The 24,232-nt window shown below is 48.1% G+C and overlaps 1 protein-coding gene, 1 long non-coding RNA gene and 1 pseudogene across 2 annotated transcripts in view; 1 reads left to right on the top strand and 2 right to left on the bottom strand.

Annotated features, from left to right (window-relative positions):
* The window catches only part of CDA (cytidine deaminase), a 21,358-nt gene extending 9,150 nt beyond the window's left edge, over nucleotides 1-12,208 (bottom strand). The window contains exons 1-2 of the mRNA XM_027060211.2: nucleotides 11,971-12,208; nucleotides 359-470 (exon numbers count right to left, since the gene is read on the bottom strand). Of these exons, the coding sequence (XP_026916012.1) occupies nucleotides 359-470; nucleotides 11,971-12,124 (266 nt within the window). The 5' untranslated portion in view covers nucleotides 12,125-12,208. The remainder of the gene's footprint in view (nucleotides 1-358; nucleotides 471-11,970) is intronic.
* On the top strand, nucleotides 10,635-24,232 carry LOC128312875 (uncharacterized). The gene is made up of 2 exons (XR_008292734.1): nucleotides 10,635-10,866; nucleotides 23,645-24,232. It is a non-coding gene; the product is annotated as an uncharacterized LOC128312875 (long non-coding RNA).
* LOC113599128 (HIG1 domain family member 2A, mitochondrial-like) lies at nucleotides 15,469-16,626 on the bottom strand (annotated as a pseudogene).

Raw genomic sequence — 24,232 nt, 5'->3', positions numbered from 1 at the left:
CCAGGGGGTCTATACCAGGTGATTTTCAGGTCCCTCTGGCTTTAGGCTTCTATGCTGCCTTTCTGTTGTATCTTGTAGGCGTTCTGTTGTCTGTACTGTCACTAGAGCAAAAACCCCACCTGCCCTTGAGTTAGAGTTGCCTCGGTTGTTTACCTGCTCTGTAGGCTCACTGAGGGCAGAGTCCATTTTTGACTTAACTCTTTATCCTCAGCACTCTGTCAAGCCCGACGGTGCCCGGCACATAGGAAGTACAGAATAAATGCGTTGGATGAATGAACGGACGAATGATACACGCGTGGTGAGTGATGGCCGAATAGATGGATGAATACAGTGGCAGCCTGCCTTTCCCACCACTTACCTAGAGATAGCAATTGCCCTGAACTCCCTGTGCCCTTCTGAGATAGCCTTCTGGATGGCGGTTCGCTCCGCACAGACGCCCATTGGGTAGCAGACGTTTTCAATGTTGCACCCTGAGAAGAGAGGAGGGAACCAATGACACTTCCAGCAGAACCACTTCCCATGGCAGGTGTTGAGTAAGAGGCTTACCCCATTCCAACGCAGGGAGGGACCTGTTACTCAGAGTGGGCAGTTTGACAGGAAGTGCTGGGACACTGGTGCCATGGCCCTTCCCAGAACACCCACCCTTGTCACTCACCCAATGCCTCCGTCTTGAAGCACAGCCCGGGAGCAGGGGCAGCAGAACAAAGCAGATGAACCTAGCCCCATCGCCCCAGCAAACGTCAAGGCCAAGGGAGATACTGAGCCTTAAGATGAGCAGAGCCCCCAGCCCCAGATCTAAGAGACAGAAGGTTCAACGATTGGGCCTGCGCAAAATTTTCGGTGCTGTTGACCAGCTATCAGAGTTCAACCGAGTTCCCCGCGAATTGTGTTGCAAAACGAACTGTCAAAACCAACAAACTAACAAACAAGGAACTCCCAAGCTTTGCAAAAGGTGTCTGTGATTGCACAAGCCTTAGGGCAATCCCAGCCCTCCAATGGGAGGCACGCTGCTAAGGTAGCAGAGTTCACAGCAAGGGATTTCTCCCCAGTGTCCCTCTCAGGAGCGTTCCTGGGGGACAAGGGGCAAAGCCTATTCCCAATGACATAAAACATTGGCATACTCAGATTGGCTGACTAACAAACTCCCCATTTTCAGGGAGGTAAGGCCATGAACAAATGCCCACAGAAGCTGGGCTTCCCCCTGACTATTGAGATGTGCTCTTTATAGCTTGCCTTTCTCTCTGAGGCAGAGATATTGTTCCCCAGGATGTATTTTCTTCTTCCTTTAAGTAATACGAATGACCCCCTTATTCCAATATGGCTGCTCACATGGCCACTCAGCTACAGACCGTATTTCCTAGACTCCTCTGCAGCATGGTATGGCTACGTGACTAAGTTTTGGTCAATGGCATGTGGCCCACAGTGAGGTGGGAAACTTCTGGATCACATTTTTTGTAAAGAGGTTGATTGATTGCCCTTTACTCCCTTTCTTTTACCCTCTACAGGCTGGGATGAGGTGGGACAGCTCTGACCATGTGGTTTATGATCATAGGGATGGAGAAGCCACAAGAGAGAAGGCACTAGGGACCCTGGTCCAACTCATGGATAGAGCAGAGTTGAGATGCCTATTTGCCCTAGCACAACTGCCTACTCTGAGTTGTTATGTGAGAGAAGAGAATTCCGCCATGTTGGATTCACTGTATTTGGGGATTTTTGTTATAGCAGCTTTACCTAGATCTAACTGATAGACAAATTTGGACTCAGAGTGAGATGCGGCTTTAATAAAAAACACCTAAAACACATGGACTTGGGCAATACAGATGTGGCAAGGTGGAGAGCTGTTGGCTTTGTTACTCTGTGGCAGATGATTTGGTAAAGCCCCACCCTGCAATAACCTGGAGGGCAGATTATGTTACTCATTGCCTACCAATGGGATCTTTCTACCTGACAATGGGAACAGCCCTGTGGCAAAGAGCTGATGAAGGGTGTCACCTTCTCAGTCTATTGTTTCAAGGCTTAAGGCAGTCACCATCAAAAGGACCCAGGGATGGGCCAGGCCGGGAAGCCAGTCAGTAAAAAAAAGGGGAGTTGGCAGGTTTAAGAACTATGCCCAGAAAGGATCTTTGGGTGTGGTACTCCAGTTCAGAAATGACTGGAAGCAAACAGACCAGAAGGTTTCTAAGTTTTAGATAGAATTGGCTAGCCAGAGAAGCCAAAAGTCTGCCCTGTTAAACCCTGTGATCGTTCAGTCCCTAAAGAAACTCCTGGGTCCCCCAAACCCTACCATCAGAAGTGAGCTGACAGAGCTGTGTGCCCCCAAGGAGGTCACTCTCTCCAAAACCCACTTCAGATGTGTGGCCAATGACAGGATGATCAGGGAAGAAGCTCCCAGAGGGCAGAGCCTGGGTCCCCAGTGGACAGGGACAAGGGGTTGCCGCCAGGGCAGAAAGGGAAGGCAGAGTGCATGCCAGGGTGGGGAGTCTTCTCACAAGAACTGCCTGGCAAGTTTGATAACTGCACAGACTGGTGGCCACCGTGTGTGCCCTGTTCTTCTCCTTTTCCCGTTGGGAAAGTTGGTGACTATTACTCTGTCCTACTCTTTCCTGTTCCCACTCCACACTGAATATTGTGGGAATGTGAAGTGAGGTGTGGGTGATTACCTTTTAGCTTTGGGGCCAGTAGGCCAGGGGGGCCACATCTACACCTGAGGAAGGAGACCGCTCCGCCTCGAGATCCTGCTCTTAGAGCTGAATGCAGTGACTGAGTGGGACTTTGGGCTGCCTCCCTTAGGAAGGTGGTAAGTGGGTCCTACGTGTGAAAGGATGTACACAGATACTTACAGGCCACAGCCAGTTCTGTGGCAAAGACTAACTGTTCCCAAGGTTCGCTCTCCCACTAGAAGCCACTGGAGTTGACTGGGGCACATGACTACCCAGCCGGCGACCACATTTCCCGGCCTCCCTGGAAACTTCGTGTAGCCTTGTAGTTTTAGCCAACAAGATATGAATGGCAGTAACGGGTACAACTTCCAGATGATATTTTTGTGGGGACAATGCTTGCTCCCCTGCTTCATCTTTCCCTTTCCCAGGCTCTGGAACATGGATGCGCCAGTTTTGAACACGTGGATGTGGACACCACTCTAACGATGGCAGGACATCAAGACAGAAGGAATTTGATCTCCTGAACAACTGTGTGGAACACAGCAGAGCAGAACAGTCCGTATGCCCAGCACTGCAGCCCACCCCCTGGTCTGTTAGATGAAAGAAGTAGGCAGCCATCGTGTTCCAGTCACTGTGTATATTTTGTTTCATCACCTGCGACTGTTCCTTACCTATGGCACTCCCTTTTTCTAAGGGATTATGCAGGATTTTGTTTCTCCTGAATTCACCAAATTTGGAAGTTGTTTGGTCATTATCTCCTCATATATTTTGCCCACAGAATTTTCTGTCCTTGCATTATTTACATGGATGTTCTTTGGAGGGGTTCGATTAATCATTTGATCCATTAAACATCATCATGGTTCTCAGGATCGCAGGTGTTCATGTCCAACTGATGGCGAGGAATGGATGTCACTAGAGGGCCTGCCCCACCCTGCCATCCCCTGGGCTGGGTACCTCTGCTGCAAGTGTCTTGCTAGGACAGGATAAATGTGTTCACTAACAGTGGCACATGGACTGGCTGTGGGGTGTTAGGTGGGAACAGGTTTGGAATTCCACTTTTGGGAAGAAGGACGGGTGTCCCTACTGGGCACCAGAGGGTAGATGACAGCGAGCATCTATTGTTTCCGCAATGTAGCACCTTTCTCCTTCCCCGCCCCAGGGGAACAACCCTCACCTATGTTCTCAACGCATCTTACAGATGGGAGCGGCCATCTTATTCTCGCGTGACTTTTTTTTTTATTGGTCTAAGGTTGTGTGCCTGACCCGCGCTGGGCCAATCAGAGTTGAGCACCAAACTCACTGGGCCAATCAGAGCCGGGCACCTTACCCACACTGAGCCAGTCAGAATTCTCTGTGCCGGAACTTCCGTTTCTCTCGCAGACTGAGAGTGGGCTTGAGACCTGCTGGTGGCCTGGTTTCCATTCATTGCGGAGGAGACCATTAGGAGACAATGAAATGGACACACTAAAGAATGGATGAAAGATGAGATGAGAGAGACTGGAAAAGGGTCTGGCTTGGCGCAGTTGCCCCCGAAGGCCCGGCTACGCGCCAGCTCTTCCCCAACTTTTAGGAGCCAATACTCCCTCCTTTTGTCTAAACTAGTTAGCGGGCGGGACTGTTGTTTACAACCACACAGATGTCAGTTAATACAGTTGGGAGACGGACCAAGAGCGATCAGGGAGTTGCAACCCTGAAAGTAATGATTGAGACATTTATTGAACGCCACATGTTTTCGACTTCCACCAAGCTCTGTTCACATTCCTATATGAGTCACTATAGCCGGGAAAACCGGCCCTCTCTCAGGGTCAACGGAAGTTAAATGAATAAATGAATACGCCTCTTTTGCTCCCCACCGAGTCTCCCCGGCCAGGTTCCTTGATGCCTGCCTGAAATGACTTCCTTTAAACATGCCCTTGCCTGTCCTGGCCCACTGTTGCTGACTTTGGCCTGGCTGCATTTGACTTCTGCCTCTCCCAGGGTAAGATCCTTGCTAACTTTGTCCCGCCACTTCATTCCCTGTCTTGGCAACCATCCCAGCCCTGCCTTGTCCCTCAGGGACACTTTCCCTGTTAAGCGGGATTCACATAAATCTTGGGTTTCACAGAAGGCTAGTCCCTCAGGACAATTGCCTGTGGCTGCATTTGAAATTCAGAATGGCCTCATCGAGAGAAATTTCCCTTAACTGTGTCTAAAAATTTCAAAGGGCCAGAGCCCACTCACCCACCCCACTGCCCAAACAGAGCTTTGCAGAAAGAGCCCCTGGGTTCTCTTCCGCCCCTGGGACCCTTTGCCCCACTGGCCCTGAGAATTTGGGCAAGAGACTAAAGCCTCCTCAAGACTCAGTATCCTCATTTGTAAAATGAAAGCGATGGCGCCTTCCTCGGAGAATTCGCGCGAGGAGGAGTTGAGACCACCCACGTAAAGCAATTAGCACAAAGCGTGGCGCAGACTAAGTGCTCGCCAGTGGCCCAGCTGCTGCTATTAATGGCACAAAAGTCCAGCTTTTTGGACTTTCTAGGCCTGTGTGGCTGAGCTTCTACTCCTGCTGGATAAGGTGTGACAGCGGCCCTGCCTCTGTCCTTCAGGCACTTTGAAATCCTTTCCACGACGATAAGGTCCTACCTAATCTGGTGCCAACCTGCCTACCTCCTAGACTTCATCTCCTTTTGCCCTTGAGGCCTGCCGGCCTTCCAGCTGTTCTCCAAGGATGCCAAGTGCCCTCCTGGCACATGGCATTTGCTCCGGCTGTTCCCACTGCCTGGAACTCTTTTCCCCTACATGCCTATGGTTCACCCTACTCCTGTCTCTGCTCAAATGTCCCCTCTTCAGAGAGGCCTGCCATGGTCGTCCTGTCTCAGAGTGCCTCCTCCCTTCATGGCCTCCTACCCTCTCGGTCCATTTCTCCTGCTTTAATTTCATCACAGCCCTTGACACTTTCCTGAAATAAATGTCTTTATTGTGTAATTCTGAGGTCACAGTGTAAACCTCCTGAGGGCGGGGTCTCCTGGGTGCGGAATGCCCAGCGCCTGGAACAATGAGGCCCGTGAGACTCTCTCCGCACTTCAATGACTGTGATTTCCCACTGGGGTGCTAGACCTCTAAGGTGCAAAGTTATAATTTCATGTGGGGCCTCCAGCAAGTTCAAGTGGAGTTTCCTCCTCTTGTTCAAAAAGAGAAAAAGAAAAAATGGGAAGAAAGGCCTCGGCCGTGTACTCTGATCAAGAAAGGCCAGACAGGTTCGTTTTGCTTCCCTCGCGCAGAAAACAGGCTGTCGTCTAGCCAGGCAAAGCAACGCCATTGCCAGTGTGGCCTTCACTTACTCTGAAACACACGTGCGAGACGGGCTGGTATGATGCCAAGTTAGGAATCCACAATTGTAAGATTGGACCAAATAACACCAGGACGATAGGGCTGTCATTACTGCTTTCTTTTCTTTTCTTTCATTGTTTTTCTTTTATCTGCCTGGCATTCCGTGGAACACTTCTATCTGTATCGTGTCGTTGACCCTTTTAACAACCCTGTAGGGCAGAGGCTGTTATAACCCCATTTTAGAGAAGGTAAAGGCTGAGGCTGCTGGCAGGGAGCCTGGACTCACATCCTGACCTGTCAGATACAAAGGGCTGTCCTTTTTCTCTATGGCAGTTCAGCGAGGACATGTTTTAGAGTGGGTTTGGCGCTTAAGGCAGGGCGAGGGTCAGATGTGATCAAGCCGTTAGCAAGGAAAGAAGTTCCAAAGAGGGGATTTGGGCCTGGCCACCCAGAGAAAAGAGCAGTGCTTTTGAGCACCGTCTCTCTTGAGGGACCTAAATACAGTTAAAACGGTCCTTGTCACACACAGCGGGCATCAGCATCTTCTGGACAGCTTCTTAAAAGAGGTTTCTCAGAGGCACGTGGGTGGCTCAATTGGTTAGGCTTCTGACTCGGTTTCTGTTCATGGGATTGAGCCCTGCATCGGGCTCTGAGCTGACAGTGTGGATCCTGCTTGGGATTCTCTCTCTCTCTCTCTCTCTCTCTCTCTCTCTCTCAAAAGAAAAAAAATTTTTTTCAACCTTCCTCTTTCCTCCTGGAGTTTCTGCTTCAGTAGGTCTGGGTCAGATCCCAAGAATTCACGTTTCCAGCAAGGTCCCAGGAGGTGCTGAGGCTACAGATCTGGGACCGTATTTGAGAATCACCGAACCAGAAAAATGTCACGTCCACGGGCTTGAAGCAATACTACACTCTTTCCACATTCCCGCCTCCCAGCCCACTGCACAGGCAACACACAGTATCATATATGAATTATATTCGAGCTCGACTACAGAGCCCAGGGGTTTTGGTGAAGCTCCTCTTCGTAATGAGCTGTTTTTGAGTGACAGTGGAGAGGACCAATGGATGAGCTGGGAAGACAGGTGTGGTGGGTGTGAGGAGGGCTGTACGGACAGGAAGCCAGTTAGAGACACCTGCTTTGACTTACCAGGAAGTGCTATGAGGGGTCAGGGGTGGGGAGGGTGCTTGGAGAGCAGTCCTGGAGGAGAAGGGGAGGCCAGGGGCTGGCCTAAGGGAAGGCGATGAAGGACCAGATTTAAAGGTTAAAGCCCAGACAAGCTGGATTCAGCGATTGACCAGGACCTCTTTAAGAATCTTTTTAGAAATGCAGCTTGTTCCTCTCAGAATTCATGACAGCTGATCCAGTAAAGTGGCTTTTCCGCTAAATGGTGAAGGGGCGTATAGAGTGTGAAGCTCCTCCAGGGAGGAGTGAGGGAGATAGACCAGTGTCCCAAGGACAAACTCACCCATCCCTTGGGGGGTGCCAGGAAAGAGTGGTCTCCATGACTCTCCTCTGCCACCTCCTATCTGGCGTTGTGCAGACACTGGCTGCCCCTGCCAACCCCCTGCTGCCCCATCGCTTCTGTGTCCCCACCCCCCTCTCCCTCTGCAGCTCTGCCTCCCCCCGTGGGCTCCTCCTCTCCCCACAGCTCTCCCACAGCAATCACAGAAGGTAACTGTTGGGATCGATCACCCTCCCGGTGGCCCAACCCCGGGAGAGCACAAGGCCCTGGTCAGTCAGCATCGAGGGGAAAGGACCATTATTACAAGATCATGACAACAAGGCTGTCAGATTTGTTTTTGAATTGAATGAGACACCGGTGGCCTCTGAGGAGGGAAACTCCACACGGGCTGGGCTTTGGTGCAGCTGGAGAAAGTCACGAGCTGGGCAGACTCGTCCCACGATCAACTACAAACGCACAGCATCTAAATCCAGCTGTACCTTCTCTGCCTCCTAATTGTCTCTAATCCCCGACCCCCCCCCCCCCCCCATGTGCCCTGTCAGGTTTCCTCTGACTCTTCTAGGTCCCCTCCTCTCCAGGCCCTGCCTTACTACCATCTGCCCTCCCTTTCCATCTACAGAAGGAGATCCAGGGATTCTGGCTAAATGCCCTCCATTTGTCCCCCTCTCTCAGCACACTTTCTCTGTCCCTGTCTGCACGTGCACCCTGTGGCAATGGGGCAGCAGAAAGAGCACGACCTCAGTTGTCTCATTCGTAGAGGGTGCCTTGGGCTTTTGCTCTGGCAGTTCCACACTCCTTCTTGTGGTAACAGACCCACCCAGCCCCCACTGGGAAGGGATGTGCTGCTGGGCCAATCATACTACTCTATCATGACAACAGTGATTGGCCCAGGGATGTGCATGTGGTTGGAGATGGACCCATCAGAGCTCTTCCCTGGAGTTTTTCCATCTCCAGCTAGTGAAGGAGAGTTCTTTCTTTCTTTTCTTTCTTTTTTCTTTTCTCTTCTCTTCTTTCTTTCTTCCTTTCTTTCTTCCTTTCTTTCTTTCTTTCTTTCTTTCTTTCTTTCTTTCTTTCTTTCTTTCTTTCTTTCTTTCTTTCTCTTTCTTTCAACAGGGAATTTGATTTAAAAAAAAAAATTAATGTTTGGGGCACCTGGGTGGCTTGGTCGGTTAAGCGTCCAACTTCAGCTCAGGTCATGATCTCACGGTCTGTGAGTTCGAGCCCCGCGTCGGGCTCTGAACAGCTCAGAGCCTGCAGCCTGTTTCAGATTCTGTGTCTCCCTCTGTCTCTGCCCCTCCCCTGTTCATGCTCTGTCCCTCTCTGTCTCAAAAATAAATAAATGTTAAAAAAAAAATAAAAAAAAATTAATTTTTATTTTTGAGAGAAAGAGAGAGAGAGAGAGAGAGAGAGAGAGAGAGAGAGAGACAAAGTGGGGGAGGGGCAGAGAGAGACACACACACAGAATCCAAAGAAGGCTCCAGGCTCTGAGCTGTCAGCACAGAGCCCAATGCAGGGCTCGAACTCACGAACTGTGAGATCATGACCTGAGCCACAGTTGGATGCTTAACTGACTGAGCCACCCAGGCACCCTGAGGAGAGTTCTTTCCTCTCTGCTTTTGAGGCTGTAAAAGAATATGGACCAGAGGCTGCCTGCACTCATGTCCCCTGATGCCTGGAGAAAGCCCACCTACAGGATAAGAGAAAGAAGCAAGCACCCAGGAGGATAAAGAAGGACATGGTGACATCGGAGTTCCTGGATCCAACTGTCCTGGAGACACCATCTCCTCTTGCCCATAATGGTTCCGCTTGGTTTCTGTCACTTACGACACGTGACACTCATCGTCTCCCTTCATGTGGTGGCTGTGAGATTACAAGAGATCTTCCATACCAAGTGCTTAGTGAATGATCAGTGCGTTGTAGGTATTACTACTGCCGTCGGTCCCTGCCCGTGATGTCCTCAGCACCACCCAGCTCTGCCTCCAGCTCCCACCTTGGTCAGTGCCTCCTCATGCCCCTGGTCTACCTGGCTGAAACTCTAGAACCATATTCCTTTCCTTCATTCTACACTGCTCATCCCAAGCCCAGTCCATTTGTCCCAGACGGTTTTCCTCAGGTCTTTCCTTCCTCCTTGTTCCAATGGCCACTGCCCCAGTCTGAGTCATTCATTCGCACACTCAACAAACCTCAACGGAGGACATACTACAGGCTGGGCAATGCGCTGGTCCTGTGGACGATCAGCAAATAAGACAGACATCCTCCCCCTGACACTCTCTCCTCTGTCTTGGCCCTCCTTGAGTACCTGTCAGACAACTGTCCTTGAATTCTACTTTCATGTTACTCTTCTTCTTCTTAACATCCCTGGTTCCCTACTTCCTACCTCATCAAATCTCAGTGGCAATGCTTGGCCTTCGCAAGTCATCCAGAAGCTGCCTCCAAATAGTAATGATAGAACAATACCTTTAATAGAAGGAGAAGCAGCCACTGCGGCAGAAACTGGGCTAGTCACTTTACAGGCATCGACTTGCTTAAAGCCTCACAACCTGAGGTTCCAGGGCTGATGATAACAGGCACCAACCATCAGGGAGGACCCTGGTGCCGTGCTGGGCTAGGCAAAGCAGCTCTGTTCAGAGCCATCCAGAAAGGTGGGCACACCGTCTTCGGCTCGACAAATGTGTAAGGCACATTTGGGTGAAGGGTGTTGCCCGGCATCCCTCAGCTGATAAAGAGCAGCACCAGGATTCAAACCCAGCAGCCCCTAATCCAGGGCCTTCGCCCCATCCCAGGGGGCATCCCTAAATCCCCACTGCACAACCAGGTTCCTTCCCGCAACTTAAATAGGCCACACTCCTGCTCACCTCATTCAACCACTGCAGTCATCGTCGAGGCCTCCCTTTTGAACCATGACCTGTGTAAGAGGAGGGACCTCCATAGGGGGAGAGACGATGTCATTTCTGCTCATGGCGCTATCCCCGGGGGTTGGCCCACACATTACCTAGCACGTCACGGTACACAGCAAATATTTGCTAAATGAATGAATCCATGCAAAGAGGCACTGGAAAGAACCAACGGCTGATTCGATGTTTAAGACCCTGGAGCCACGGGGCAGTGTGGGCTGCAGTGTTGTTTGTGGTGGTGGTTAATGTTTAATACTCATCTGAGCCACCGGGCCAGGCCTGAATTCGCACTAGACACATGGAGAGTCTGGATTCCCTACAGAGTAGCCACCTTGGCGTCAGGGGAACTCCGGATTAGAATCCCAGCTCTGTGATCTCGGGCGTTTAGCTTCTGTGAGCCTCAGTTCCGTTCTCTGCGATTGCCGGGTTGTGTCAATGGAGAGCATTCCTCACCACCCTTTCACGTAGGGACTCAAGGTTACTTCTCCTGCTCAAAGATGTTTGAGATTCAGGTAACTTGTGAAACCGGAAAGAACCTCAAAGGTGAGAGATAGCTGGAACAGCAAGGAGAGCCCAGAGGGGGGACTGTACAAGGGGAGGCGGGGGCTCGCAGCTAGGCTCACAGCTGAGTGGCGGTGGGGGTGAGTGGCCCACAACTGGCCTCAGGCTGCTGGAGGTTACCCATTAGAGGCACACATGTGAGCTTCTTTTCCTTTAAATAGCCGCCGCTGCCAGGCAGAGGCAGATTCTGGGCAGCAGGGCTGGGTGTCCCTATCTGCCCACTGTGCCAATTCTCATCTGCCCCCAGAGTGGCGGGGAGGGGCATGGCTTCCCTGCCACTTCCTCACCACGGTGCCCCGCTCTTTTGAATGAAAATGCCTCCCAGCTTAGCGAAAACAAGTCTGAACTTTTGTTCGAGTGAGCTTTCTCTATGAAACCAACAAACCAAAGAAAAGGAGCTTAGGAACAGATTAGTGCTGACTCCAATTCCCACCCTCCCCAGGCCAGCACTCATTGCTGGTCACCCAAACTTCGCCTGGCCTCCTTGCTTCCTCCAAGGCCCTCTGCAAGCCCTGAAGTCCACTAACAAGTCACCGGCTGTTGGCCTCGGTTCCTCATTTTCCTTCCTAGCACAGCAGGTGACGTGAAGAAAGCAGGGTCCGGGGGATCTCAGCCCTGGGTTCCACCCCCAGTGCCCCGTGCGACCTTGACCAAGTCGTGTCACCTCTCTGGTCCTCAGTTTCTTCATTGAAAAGTGGGCATAACACGGAGGTCAGTGGGTGCGAGGGGAGGCCTTGCTGATAAAACCTGTGGAAGCCTTAGGAGGGCGCCACAAAGACGGCGGGGGGGAGGGGTGTCAGAAAGTATCAACTCTCTCCCCCCTCCCCCCAGCACTGAGTTATGGCCTCCCCTTCCAACTTCCCTCTCCGTCCCACCTCTGGCTTCCCAGTCCTCTAAGAATTGGACGTCGCTGCATCCGAGCAGCACCTGCGTTCCCCACGGTCCGGGACAGCAGGCAGGGCAGGGGCGAGTGGCAGCGTCACTGGGAGCGGCCAGTGCTGCTCTCTGCTCTGCGGGCTCCCGCCCGTCCTCTTGCGACCACCTGCCCGGGCTGCGGCCGAGGGGGGACCGGGGCGCCGTCCTTACCGGAGAAGATCCTCCCGTCCCGAGTGAGGAGCGCGGCGCCCACGGGGAAGTGACTGTAGGGACAGTAAGCGGACTTCTTGGCCTCCCGGCAGGAGAGCAGCAGCCGCTGGACGAGCTCGGGCTCCAGGGCGCAGGCGGGACGCTCCTGGGCCATGTCTGTGCCCCAGGGCAGCGGAGGCGCAGAAGTCAGTCCCCTGCCAGCCGCCAGGCCCGCGCGACGCTGGCTCCTCCCCCCGGGGCGCGCGTCCCTGCGGGGCGCTGGGCGGGGCCTGGAGAGGGACCTCCCCCCCCCCCCCCCCCCGCCCCCAGCTCCCACCCCCGTTCCCGCCCCGCAGGTCGGGGTCCCAGAGTGTGGTGGGCGGCCCAGCGTGAAGAATGCGACCGTGCCCCCGCGGGCTCCCCCTCTCCCCCTGGGGACCACTCTCACTGCTGACACACTGAGGGGCCAGTGGGACGGGACATGGGTGCCCCTGTGGAGGGGACGACTGTGGACACACGCTCCTCAGGAAAGAGGCTGCTGGGGGTCAAGGTCAGGGTGAGTCCTGGGGAGTCCAAGCTCCAAAGGTTGAAATGCCCCTGTTTGTTGAATGACCCTCTCCTTCACTGGGGGATGTGATGAGGTTGAAAGGGCAGAGCTGGAGCAGCCACTCTGGCTTCCTGAGGCAGAGCGTGAGCTAAAGCAGTAAGACCAAGTTGCTTCTTCATTTTCACCCATTTTCCTTCCAACTCCGGTCTTAACCCAGAAGTTAAAAGTATCCCCGCCGGAGGGAACCTCTGAGGTCATCAACTCATGCCTCCTCATTTGTTTTGCTGGCAAGATGAACATTGGGTTGGTGGCCAAAGAAACGGGTTTTGCATGCTGACACCACCACTTTCCACGTGTGCAACCACCGGCCGGTTCTTTGACCTCTCTGAGCCAGTTTCGTCATTGCTACAGCGAGGATAGTGATCATCTCTGTTCTTTCTACCTCCTCGGATTATAGAAGAGCTTGAGCTTTGGAGTTTAGTGGACCTAAATTTGAAGTCCAGTTCTTCCATTTATTAGCCATACAACCTTAGGAAATTAATAACCACCTCTCTCTGCGGTCTCAGTTTCTTCATCTGTGCGGTGGGTGCACTCACAGTGTCTTGCAGAGTTGTCGTGAGGATCAAATGAGATAATGTGCGTACGGTGAGCGTGGTTAGAGGGTCCTGGGACATCATGACAGTAGCACACTTTGTGACTCCATGCAGATCGGGTGATTGACATTAAGTGACTTGGCCAAGATCACATAGGAAAGGCAGAGAACACCAGATAGAGTGTCCAGAGGCGTCCAAATGTCCACAGACCCCCAGCAAGCAGGAGTGAGTCAGCAGCTTCTCTGAGGGCTTGGCTAGAAGGTGGGGAAGAGGAAGGGGGGAAGGTAGAAGGTGGGGAGAAAATGAGGCCGGGTGTCCTTGTCCTGCATGCTGACATCTCTGGGCTGTGCAGCCCAGCATCTTCGTGTCCTATAGCCTGGAGCTCTCACCATGTAGAGATACAGGCAAACTGGGCAAAGTTGGCCTCATTTTCCTCTCCCCTTGTCTCTCCTCTTCCCTCCAGGTTTCCCCCACCCCCTTTCTACACATCCAGCCTTTAGAGAAGCAGCTGGTTCCTTCCTGCCTGCTGTTGGAATTTTCTTCTGGTTCTACACGTTTGGCATCTTGTGCAGTTTCTTGGATCTGAAGCAGGGCTGGCAGAGAAACCAACCGTGTCCCCCTGGCTTCTCTATCCCTGCACTACCCAGCTACCCCAAGGGGCCCTCTCCTAGGGTTCCAGGAAAGAAAGCAAAGGTTGTCTGGGGACCATGTGTACCCATTCCACATGGAAATAATTCTAAGGCTTTTGGAGGCCAAGTATAATTGCAACAGGACAAGGGATAGAGGCCCTGCTGGCCTGCCAGGCCTGTCGGAAACCCCCGTGGGTGGTGCTGTTCCTGTCCCCTGCCCTGTCTTGACTCACACCAGCTAAGCCCAGACCTCCCCAGGACTGGGGCTGGACTCCTTGGTTCCATAGCATCAAGAGAACTTGGATGGCCTCCAGGCAAGTTATGGCCTTGGCGTCTTCAAAGCTCTTTACCTGCACTTGGTCACAAGTAGGGACAGCACCCATTGCAAACCCAGCTGTATGGGTTTTGGGAGAGCCAGCAGTAGTTCTAGAATTCCTTACAGAAGGGGCTTGGAGTGGCCATCTGAAAGGGGAGAGTGGGCCTGGAAACAGGTATAGAGCTAAGTTTTAGGTCAATCATATTAACATTTTCTAACCATGCTTTAATTTCCACTCCACATAAAATTAGGAGAAGTTAATTGCCCAGCACAAAGAATAGGAGTATCTAAGAAGGGTGTTTTTTTTTTTTTTTAACATTTTATTTATTATTGAGAGACAGACAAAGCAGGAGAGGGCAGGAGGAGAGGGAGACACAGAATCTGAAGCAGGCTCCAGGTTCTGAGCTGTCAGCACAGAGCCCAACGCAGGGCTCGAACTCACAAACCGTGAGATCATGACCTGAGCCGAAGTCGGAGGCTTAACTGACTGAGCCACCCAGGCGCCCCTCTGAGAGAGGTGTTTTGAGTGGTGGTGGAGATTGTCAAGGGCCAAAGCCCTCCCCCCACCCCAAGCCTTTCCTCTGTGAGGGGAGCCACCCAGTCCCTCCGTTAGAGCTCAGATGCCATCAACTCACTTCTTCACTCAACGAATAGTTACTCGTAGTAACAGCTAACTCTTATTAAGCTCTTTGCACGTGCCAGACCCTGTGCTAAATGCATGGTTTGAATTATTGCATGCAATCCTCACCACAAGGTAGGTTTTTGCTGCCCATATTTTACTGATGAGGGCACCTGAGCTCACGGAGATCAGAAGGGGATCTCAAACCCGAGTCTGTTTGCCTCCATCTGAATGAATCGTGCGCTCTGGTCTGTGCCAGAACTCACGGAGAACCGGCATAATGGACCAGTGTTGGGGTGGGGGGAAGTTCTTGGCATCAGACCAGACAGTTTGAATCCTTCTTCTGCCTCTTATTACCAGTTGTGCATCTAGGCAGGATGGCTCATCACTCGGGGCCCCTCTAGCCTCCTTATACAAGGGGTGGGAGTGGTACCCATTATGGTAGATCATGGTGCCAGGAATCCCATTCTTTCACTGTGGCTCCTGTGGGGGAGACCATCTGGTGGGCTGCTAGTCACCGTGTTCCACTGCCTGTTAGGTGTAGGCAGTTGGCACAGGGTAGCCAGTCAGACCTCGCTTTCCAGCTGAGCAGTGGGAGCTGATGGTTTCTCCCGCCATGGTTCCTCAACTAGGAGGATCTGATTCTTGCTGACAGCTAGACTGCCCCCTGGGTAGAGAAAGCTTACTTGTAAAGTGAAGCCATGTGGAAAAAAGCAGAGCTGAGAGATGGAGGGGGGAACACCCTGATTTTTCTCTGGGTGTCTGGATTTGGCCATGAACACACTTCCAGACTTCCTTTCAACTGAACCAATAAATTCGCTTCTTGCGTAAGCTTGGTTGAGTTTTGTTTCTGGCAATCCCATGGCCTCTAGACTAACATACTACTTCCTAGGGTTGTTGTAAAAAGTCAATGTAAATCAATGGTAATCAATGTAAAGCAAGGTAATCAATGTAAAACTCCTAGTACATTGACTGGCACATAGTAAGTGCTCAACTAGTGTTAGTTCATATTATCACAAGGACTGTGTGCCGGGCCCTGTGCAGGGCGCTAGGGAATGGGAGGTGAGCGAGACTTGGAAACTGCCTTGGAGGACTTCGCGGTCCAGGGAGGGAGACAGACAAGTCAGTGGACAGGTGTAAAACACCCTAATACACGAGTAGATACTGGGGCCCGTGGCCATACTGAATACCTGTTGTCTGGAGGGAGTGGTGGGTAGGTGGGTTGGAGAAAGCTTCCCAAATGACAGGAGACGAAGAGGAATACTTTTTTTTTTTTTTTTACACACAAGTGGATCAGTCTATTAAGTAGGAAGTGGAGAAAGTGAACAGAAGTATGCACAAACAGAAGTATGCAACACCCAAACTGAACCGAATCTGAGATTCCTGAAAAAACATGTGTCAGTTACACAGTTGGCCACCTCTTCCCAGACTGACGCAGGGACTTACTTGTCAGGGAAGATGAGGGAATAAGTCAGGTGGCAGGACTGGTGGTTGCTCCTGGGGCTGGGAATGATCTCTGGGGAACTTTCAAGGAGGCCAGGTCTCGGGCTCAGGATCCAGACCTCATAGCAGATGCAGCCAGACCCAGCAAAATGGTTGCGACCATGGGCCATGATCTGGGTGTGCGTCATGAGCTGAGAGCTGAGAGCTGAGAGCCGGGACTCTGGCCCCATAGGTTAGGGCAGCCACCGCGCCCAGGCAGCCTATGGGTACCACTGGGTTCTCGTGTCTTGTGAAGGAACTTTTCCTCGAAGCTCTCTGGAGTGCTGCAGACAGTGGGGTTTAAGCCCTCAATGACTGGGGGCTGTGATGGTTCAAAGGGCACCTCGGGAGTCACAGGGCCGGGAGCTGTCATGTCCCTGGCAACAGCTTTAGGAGAAAAAAACAAATCGAGACTCAGAGGAGTATTAAGTGATGGGTGATGTTCACAGTGGACAAAGTAGGTGTGATGGTTTGAATTGTGTTGCCCCAAGTGGAGGTGTTAAAATCCTAACCTCCAGTATCTCAGAATGTGACTGTCCTTGGAAATAACGTCACTGGAGATGTAGTTAGTTAAGATAAGGCCACAGGGAAGTAGGGTGGGCCCCTAATCCCAGATGACTGGTTTCCTTATAAGAAGATGATCATGTGAACACACAGAGGCTTGGGAGAACACCCTGTACAGATGGAGGGAGAGTTGGAATGGTGCAGTGACAGGCCAAGGACTGCCAAGGACCGCTGGTCATCACCAGAAAGCAGGGGAACAGAGTCTCTCTCACAGGCCTGCAAAGGAACCAAACCTCTCAACCCCTTGATTTTGTACCCTTAGCTAAACCCCCTTTGCCACCTCAGCTGTTGCCTCCAGCTTTAGTGGGCGGTTCCTGGACATGCCCATGGCTTCCTGCCTTAAGCGTACCCTGGGCACAGGAGTGGGCTCAGTCCATGCATAGGGTAGACCAGAAATGTAGGGCAACTAACACCCTCCCCCAGAAGCATTAGGTATCCATAATACATCACGATTTCCTAAAATCAGTAGAAAAATGGCAAGCATCCTGTAATATTTTCATTTATAATAAGAAATATGGGGGCACCTGGGTGACTCAGTCGTTTCAGTGTCCGACTTCGGCTCAGGTCATGATCTCGCAGTTCACGAGTTCGAGCCCCACATCGGGCTCTGTGCTGAAAGCTCGGAGCCTGGACCCTGCCTCAGATTCTGTGTGCGTGTCTCTCTCTGCCTCTCCCCTACTAGTACTCTGTCTCTCTCTCTCTCTCTTAAAAAAAAGTAAGAAATATTAATTTGATGTTTTGGGCACAAGGCACAGAGCTCCAGAAACCCTTGGAATTTCCTAAGTGATGAGAGGTGTCTTTGGTTACATTAATGAGGTGACTTTTGGACCCTACCCAAGGATGAGGGCTGCATGCCAGGGGACCAACCTCACAACTGGACAGTTGAAACTTTCAATCCTACCCCTTGACTTCCAGGGAAAGGAGAGGGGCTGGAGGCTGAATCAGTCACTAATGTCCAATTATTTAATCAAGCTATATAATGAAGTGTCCATAAACACCCAAAAGGAAGGAGTTTGGAGAGCTTCTGAGATGGTGAACACGTGGAGACTCACCTGGAGAGGACATGGAAGTCCTACGTCCCTTCCTCATACCTTGTCCTGGGTATCTCTTCCATCTGGCTGTATCCTTTCATAATAAATTGGTGATCTAGTAAGTTAAATATTTCTCTGAGTTCTGTGAGCTGCTCTAGCAAATCAATGGAACCTACAGAGGGGTCATTGGAACCTTCCATCTGTAGCTGGTTGGTCAGAAGTACAGGTGACAATCTGGACTTGCAACTGTTGCCTGAAATTGGGAGGGAAGGGTGCTGTCCTGTAGTACTGGACCCTTAACCTGTAATCTGTAACCTGTAACCTGGAATGTGATGCGATCTCCAGGCAGAGAGTGCCAGAATTGAGCTGAATTGCAGGACGCCCAACTGGAGTCTGAGAATTGCTTGTTGTTGGATGTGTGGGGAACACCCCATCCTCAATGTTGGAACTGGGTGCACACATCCACATATATCCTAATAGTATGGTAGGCAAAAGACTTGATCAGGTATTTTACAGAAGAAATAGGGATAGAAAGAACTTCTGTCCAAATCTTCACGTCTTCAAAGTTAGCCGCACACAAAAAAATTAAAGAGTTTTGTTCAGTTAAAGACTTCATAGACAAAGCTGGCAGAAGGTTGAAAAATGGGAGGGAAAATATTTTCAAAGGCTAGAACGACAGCAAACAAACAGTATAGTGATTATGTAAGGAACTCATGGCAAATCAACAAGGACAGGAAAGTCTATAGAGAGATGGGCAAAGGATATCAATAGGCAATTTGCAGAAAGGAAAATACAAATGACCAAGGAGGTATTTGCTCAACCTCCTTAGAGTCACAGAAATGAAATTAAGACAACGAGATGTTACTTTATACCTATCAGAATGGCAAAGAGAGAGAAAAAAAAAGCAGGATGGTGATAGGCATTGGTAAAGATAAGGGGAGACTGGAACTCTTATGTGCCGCTGCTGGGATTGCAAATTAGTACAGCCTTTCAGAGAGAAATGTAGTAGGACTTAGTGAAATCAGATACATGGATCCTTAAAAGGATTTGTATAAGAATGTTTTCTAAAAAGTGTCAGAGTTTCACTTTTCACTTTTAAGTCTTTCATTCATCTGGAATTAATTTTTATTAATTCTTGTGTAAGGTAGGGGTCCAATTTAATTTTTTGCATAGGGACATCCAATGATCCCAGCACCACTAATTGAATGTTCCTTCCTCTCCCAAAGGATCCACAATGCCAATGCCAGCTATGTCAAATTGCAAATTTATATGAGTGGAAATCGTTTTGTCTCTAATACTTTCTATTGGTGACCATTTCATTCTTACACCCATATCATACCTGTCTTTATTATTATAATGTTATAATAGGTATTGATTTTTAGAGGCCAAATATTCCTATCTTTTCCTTTTCCTGCATGCCTTTGTATTTCTGTATAACTTTTAGAATCAGTTTTTCAATTATTGTCTGAAAACTCTCTTCTCTAGCCTCTGCATGAATTTGTATAAGGTTGGAATAGTCTATTCCTTGATGTTTTGGAAGAATTTTCCTGTCAAACCATCCTGAGTCTCATGTTTTCTTTTAAAAAATTAAACTATTAATTTAATTTATTAAAAAAATTTTTTTAATGTTTATTTATTTTTGAGAGAGAGAGAGACTGAGCACGAACGGGGGAGAGGCAGAGAAAGAGCAGGAGACACAGAATCCGAAGCAGGCTCCAGACTCTGAGCTGTCAGCACAGAGTCCGACGTGGGGCTCAAACTCATGAACTGTGAGATCATGACCTGAGCTGCAGTTGGACACTTAACGAACTGAGCCACCCAGGCGCCCCAAGTTTCTTTAAATGTTGTACAGCTATTTGCGTTTTCTATTGCTTCTTGCTCTATTGTGTCAGTTTTAGTAAACCAGTTGTGTGTGTGTGTGTGTGTGTGTGTGTTTAGAAATTTTTATTTATTTATTTTTTAAGTTTATTTATTTACTTGGAGAGAGAGAGCATGCAGGAGGGGCAGAAAGAGAGGAAGAGAGAATCCCAAGCAGGGTCTGCACTGTCAGTGTGCTTGAACCCACGAACTGTGAGGTCATGACCTGAGCTGAAACCAAGAGTCAGATCCTTGGCTGACTGAGCCACTCAGGTGCCCTGCGTGTGTGTGTTTTATTAAAGAATTTCATCTAAATTTTCAAAATCGTTGGCCTAAAGTTATATATAGTATTCTATTATTTTTTAAAAATGTCTATTATTTCTGAGAGAGAGAGAGAGAGAGAGAGAGAGAGAGAGAGAATGTGAGCAGGGGAGGGGCAGAGAGAAAGGGAGAGAGAGAATCCGAAGCAGACTCCGTGCTGTCAGCACAGAGCCTGACATGCGGCACCAACTCATGAACTGTGAGATCATGACCTGAGCTGAAATCAAGAGTCAGATGCTTAATCAACTGAGCCACCCAGGCGTCCCTATGGTAGTCTATTATTTTCTTTGAAATTTCTGATATGTTATCAATCTTTGTGACTTAGCAAATGGTTGATCTTTGTGTATGTTCCATAGGTACAGAAAAATTTGTGCATTTTCGACATATGTTGGACATAAAGTTCTGTATGATATTTTGAACTTATTAATCAGGTTATTCAAAACACTTTACCTTTTTGTTTGTATCTAATTGATTTGTTAAAATCTCTATTTATTGTATATACATTATACATACATGTATATACATGTTATTTTATATATGCATATTTTCTCATGTATTCCTATTAGTTTTTGCTTTATATTTTTTATTACTTTTTAAATTTTAATTCCAGTATAGTTAACATACAGTGTTATATTAGTTTCAGGTGCACAATACAGTGATTCAACAATTCTATACATTTCTCAGTGCTCATCATGATAAATGTACTCTTTTTTTTAATTCTTTTTTTTTTAAGTTTATTTATTTATTTTGACAGACAGAGAGACCACGAGTGAGGGAGCAGAAGAGAGAGAGGGAGAGAGAGAGAATCCCAAGCAGGCTCCGTACTGTGAGTGCAGAGCCCGATGCGGGGCTTGATATCATGAATTGTGAGATCAGGACCTGAGCTGAAATCAAGAATCAGATGCCTAACTAACTGAGCCACCCAAGAGCCTAAAAAGATCTTACTTTTTTAAAGTAATCTCTACTCAGTTTCTATTTTTTGAATACATATTGTTAGGTGCATGTATGTTTGTGATCATTATATCATTTTGATTTATCAATTAGTTTATTTATATAGAATGTTCCTTTTGTTTCTCACAATTAAAAAAATTTCTTTTTCTGAAGTTAATGCTAATAACCTGGAATCCCTTTATTTTAGGAGTTCTTAACCTTTGTTTGCCATAGATCTCTTTGGCAGCCTAGTGAGATCTATGAACCTTTTTCAAAATAATGGGTTTTTTTAATGCGTGGAATTATAATGCAAACCAATTGTATTGAAATAGTTATCAGAATAGTTAAAATATTTGTGACAAGGTATGTATTTTTTTAATTTATTTTTTTTTATAAACTTACATCCAAATTAGTTAGCATATAGTGCAACAATGATTTCAGGAGTAGATTCCTTAATGCCCCTTACCCATTCAGCCCATCCCCCCTCCCACAACCCCTCCAGCAACCGTCTGTTTGTTCTCCATATTCAAGAGTCTCTTATGTTTTGTCCCCCTCCCTGTTTTTATATTATTTTTGCTTCCCTTCCCTTGTGTTCATCTGTTCTGTATCTTAAAGTCCTCATATGAGTGAAGTCATATGATATTTGTCTTTCTCTGACTAATTTCACTTAGCATGATACCCTCTAGTTCCATCCATGTAGTTGCAAATGGCAAGATTTCATTCTTTTTGATTGCTGGGTGGTAATACTCCATTGTACATATATTCCACATCTTCTTTATCCATTCATCCATCGATGGACATTTAGGCTTTTTCCACACTTTGGCTATTGTTGATAGTGTTGCTAGAAACATGGAGTGCACGTGTCCCTTCGAAACATCACACCTGTATCCCTTGGATAAATACCTAGTAGTGCAATTGCTGGGTCGTAGGGTAGTTCTATTTTTAGTTTTTTGAGGAACCTCCATACTGTTTTCCAGAGTGGCTGCACCAGCTTGAATTCTCAGACAAGGTATGTATTTTTAAAAATTATTTTAGAGACAGAGTGCACATGAGTGGGGGAGAGGGACAGAAGGAGAAAGAATCCCAGACAGGCTCCACACTCAATGCAGGACTGATACGGGGATCCTACGACCCTGAGATCACGACCTGAGCCAAAATCAAGAGTCAGACACTCAACTGACTGAGCTACCCAAGGGCCCCTATCTAGTTTTTTATCAATGTATTAAATAGCAAGATCTAACAGTTGGCTATCAACAATAGCCAAAGTATGGAAAGAGCCCAGATGTCCATCGATGGATGAATGGATAAAGAAGATGTGGAATATATGTTAAGTTGGCTTAACAAATACTGTGATTTTGAAGTAGTGATAGGAGTAAAAGATATTTTAGGATACTATGATAAAGTGATATGAAAATATTTATGATTTACATTGGTGACAAAGTCACAGATGCACTAATATTTCTGTGATTTGTTGTCTGCATTTATAAATAACAAGAACGCTAAGTTTTAGTTAGAGGTTAGTGAAAATAAAGGCATATTTTTTCCTTCCAAGTTCATAGTCTCCTTGGATTTTATTCAGTGACTCACTGAGAGTTCAATGGCTCTAAGACAAGAACCCCTGCCTTATTCTTAATCTTTTGGTCCTTTGTTGTAAGTGAATCCATTATGAATGACATATTAATGGTCACTTAAAAAACTCTTCTGAAAGTCTCTGTCTTTTGATCAGATACTTCAGTCCATTTATACTTATTGTAATTATTGCTATGTTTTAGATTTTCCTCTGACATCTTATTCATTATCTATATTTATTCATATATATTCATTATATATATATAATGAATAAGATCTCTCTCTCTCTCTCTCTCTCTCTATATATATATATATATATATATTAGAACTAGGTTTAACTTATATTTAAAAAAAACACCAAATAATGGTTTAAATAACATACAATTTTATCATTCTTTTAGTCTAGAACCCCACAGTCATCAGGGACCCAGTTTCCACCTTCTTAGCTTGTAGTTTCCATCTTCAAGTTCATCTTATGACCCAAGATGGCTAACTGGAGTGTTAGCATTTATAAACGCATTCTGAGCAGCAGGAAGAATGGTAGAAGAGTAAAAAGGGTGCATCTCTACTTACATTTCATTAGCCAGAGCTTAGTGATGTGGTCTCACCTAATAGAAAGGGAAGCTGGGAAACGCTCTCTTTCAGATGCATACGTGGATGGCATGAACAAAACCAGGGTTATTTTACTAAGGAAGAAGAGGACAGTGGATATTGAGTGAATAATAGCAATCTCTGCTTAAGTCTCACCACAGTTGAAGGTCCAACTGTCAGCAGCAGCTCTAAGCCTTCAATATGATACCTGATCAGGAGAAGACCAGCCTGCCATCTGGTGGCAGGTTGGTTACATTGGAATCCTTTCATTATGGAGGCGGGATTAATTTGCCCTTCCTAAAAAGGGCCTTTATTCTGGTTATGGGTTTGCATTCTCTGCCAGCAACATCATTTGTAGATTTACTGAATGTCTTACACAATCATGGTAGTCCAGATAACATTGGTTCTGACCAGAGACCTCATTTTCCAGCAAAAGTAGTAAAGAAAGTGATATGTAAGCATGAGATTCACTGGTCTTATTCACTGGTCTTATGCTCTTATTACCAGAATCATTTTGCTTTATGGGTTGGTGAATTGACTAGTATCCGCCAGAAGGCAACCTTGTATGACTCTGAAGTGCTGGCCTAAAGTTGGCATATGTTGTGAGTCAGTAACCAACGCAAGATGATATTTCTCTCTCTTCCAGAATTCATGGATCAGGGACTCTTGAGCTGGATAACTTCGAAAACCTTTGCTCTCCAAGACCTTGGGCTCTGCTAATTTAGAGGTCTTCATATGCTCAGGAAGAATGTTTCCACCAGAGCAAATCGCAGAGATCCCACTTATTTGGAAACTGAGACCAATTTCAGACTGGCCATTTCAGACTCCACATGCCCTGGATGAACAAGGGGGAAAAAGCAAGGGGTCAGGGGGTTGTTCTGTGTTGGCTGGAGTGATTGATTCTGGTTGTCAAGGGGGAAATATAGTTGCTGCTGCATAGTGGGGACAGGGAGACGTGTGTCTCTGGATCCCCTGAAATCCTCTGGGGTGCTTTCTAATTCCAAGGCTGGTGGTAAAAGTCAATGGAAGAGGACAGCAAACCAGAATGAGCAGGACAACTGTGGGCTCAGATTCCTCCTGAATGAAGCTCAGATCATCCTATGAGGTAAAAACCCTGACTACACGAGGTGTTGCTGAAGGCAAAGGGAACGTGGAATAAATAGTACAGGAAAGATGCTATAAATGCCTCATCACCTGTGACAGAAATGAGAATTATAGCATTTATTTATACGTT

The sequence above is a fragment of the Acinonyx jubatus genome, chromosome C1 (genome assembly GCF_027475565.1).
Source record: "Acinonyx jubatus isolate Ajub_Pintada_27869175 chromosome C1, VMU_Ajub_asm_v1.0, whole genome shotgun sequence".
Lineage (NCBI taxonomy): Eukaryota > Metazoa > Chordata > Mammalia > Carnivora > Felidae > Acinonyx > Acinonyx jubatus.
The sequence above is the reverse complement of the archived record's forward strand: the minus strand, read 5'-3'. Positions and strand labels throughout refer to the sequence as shown.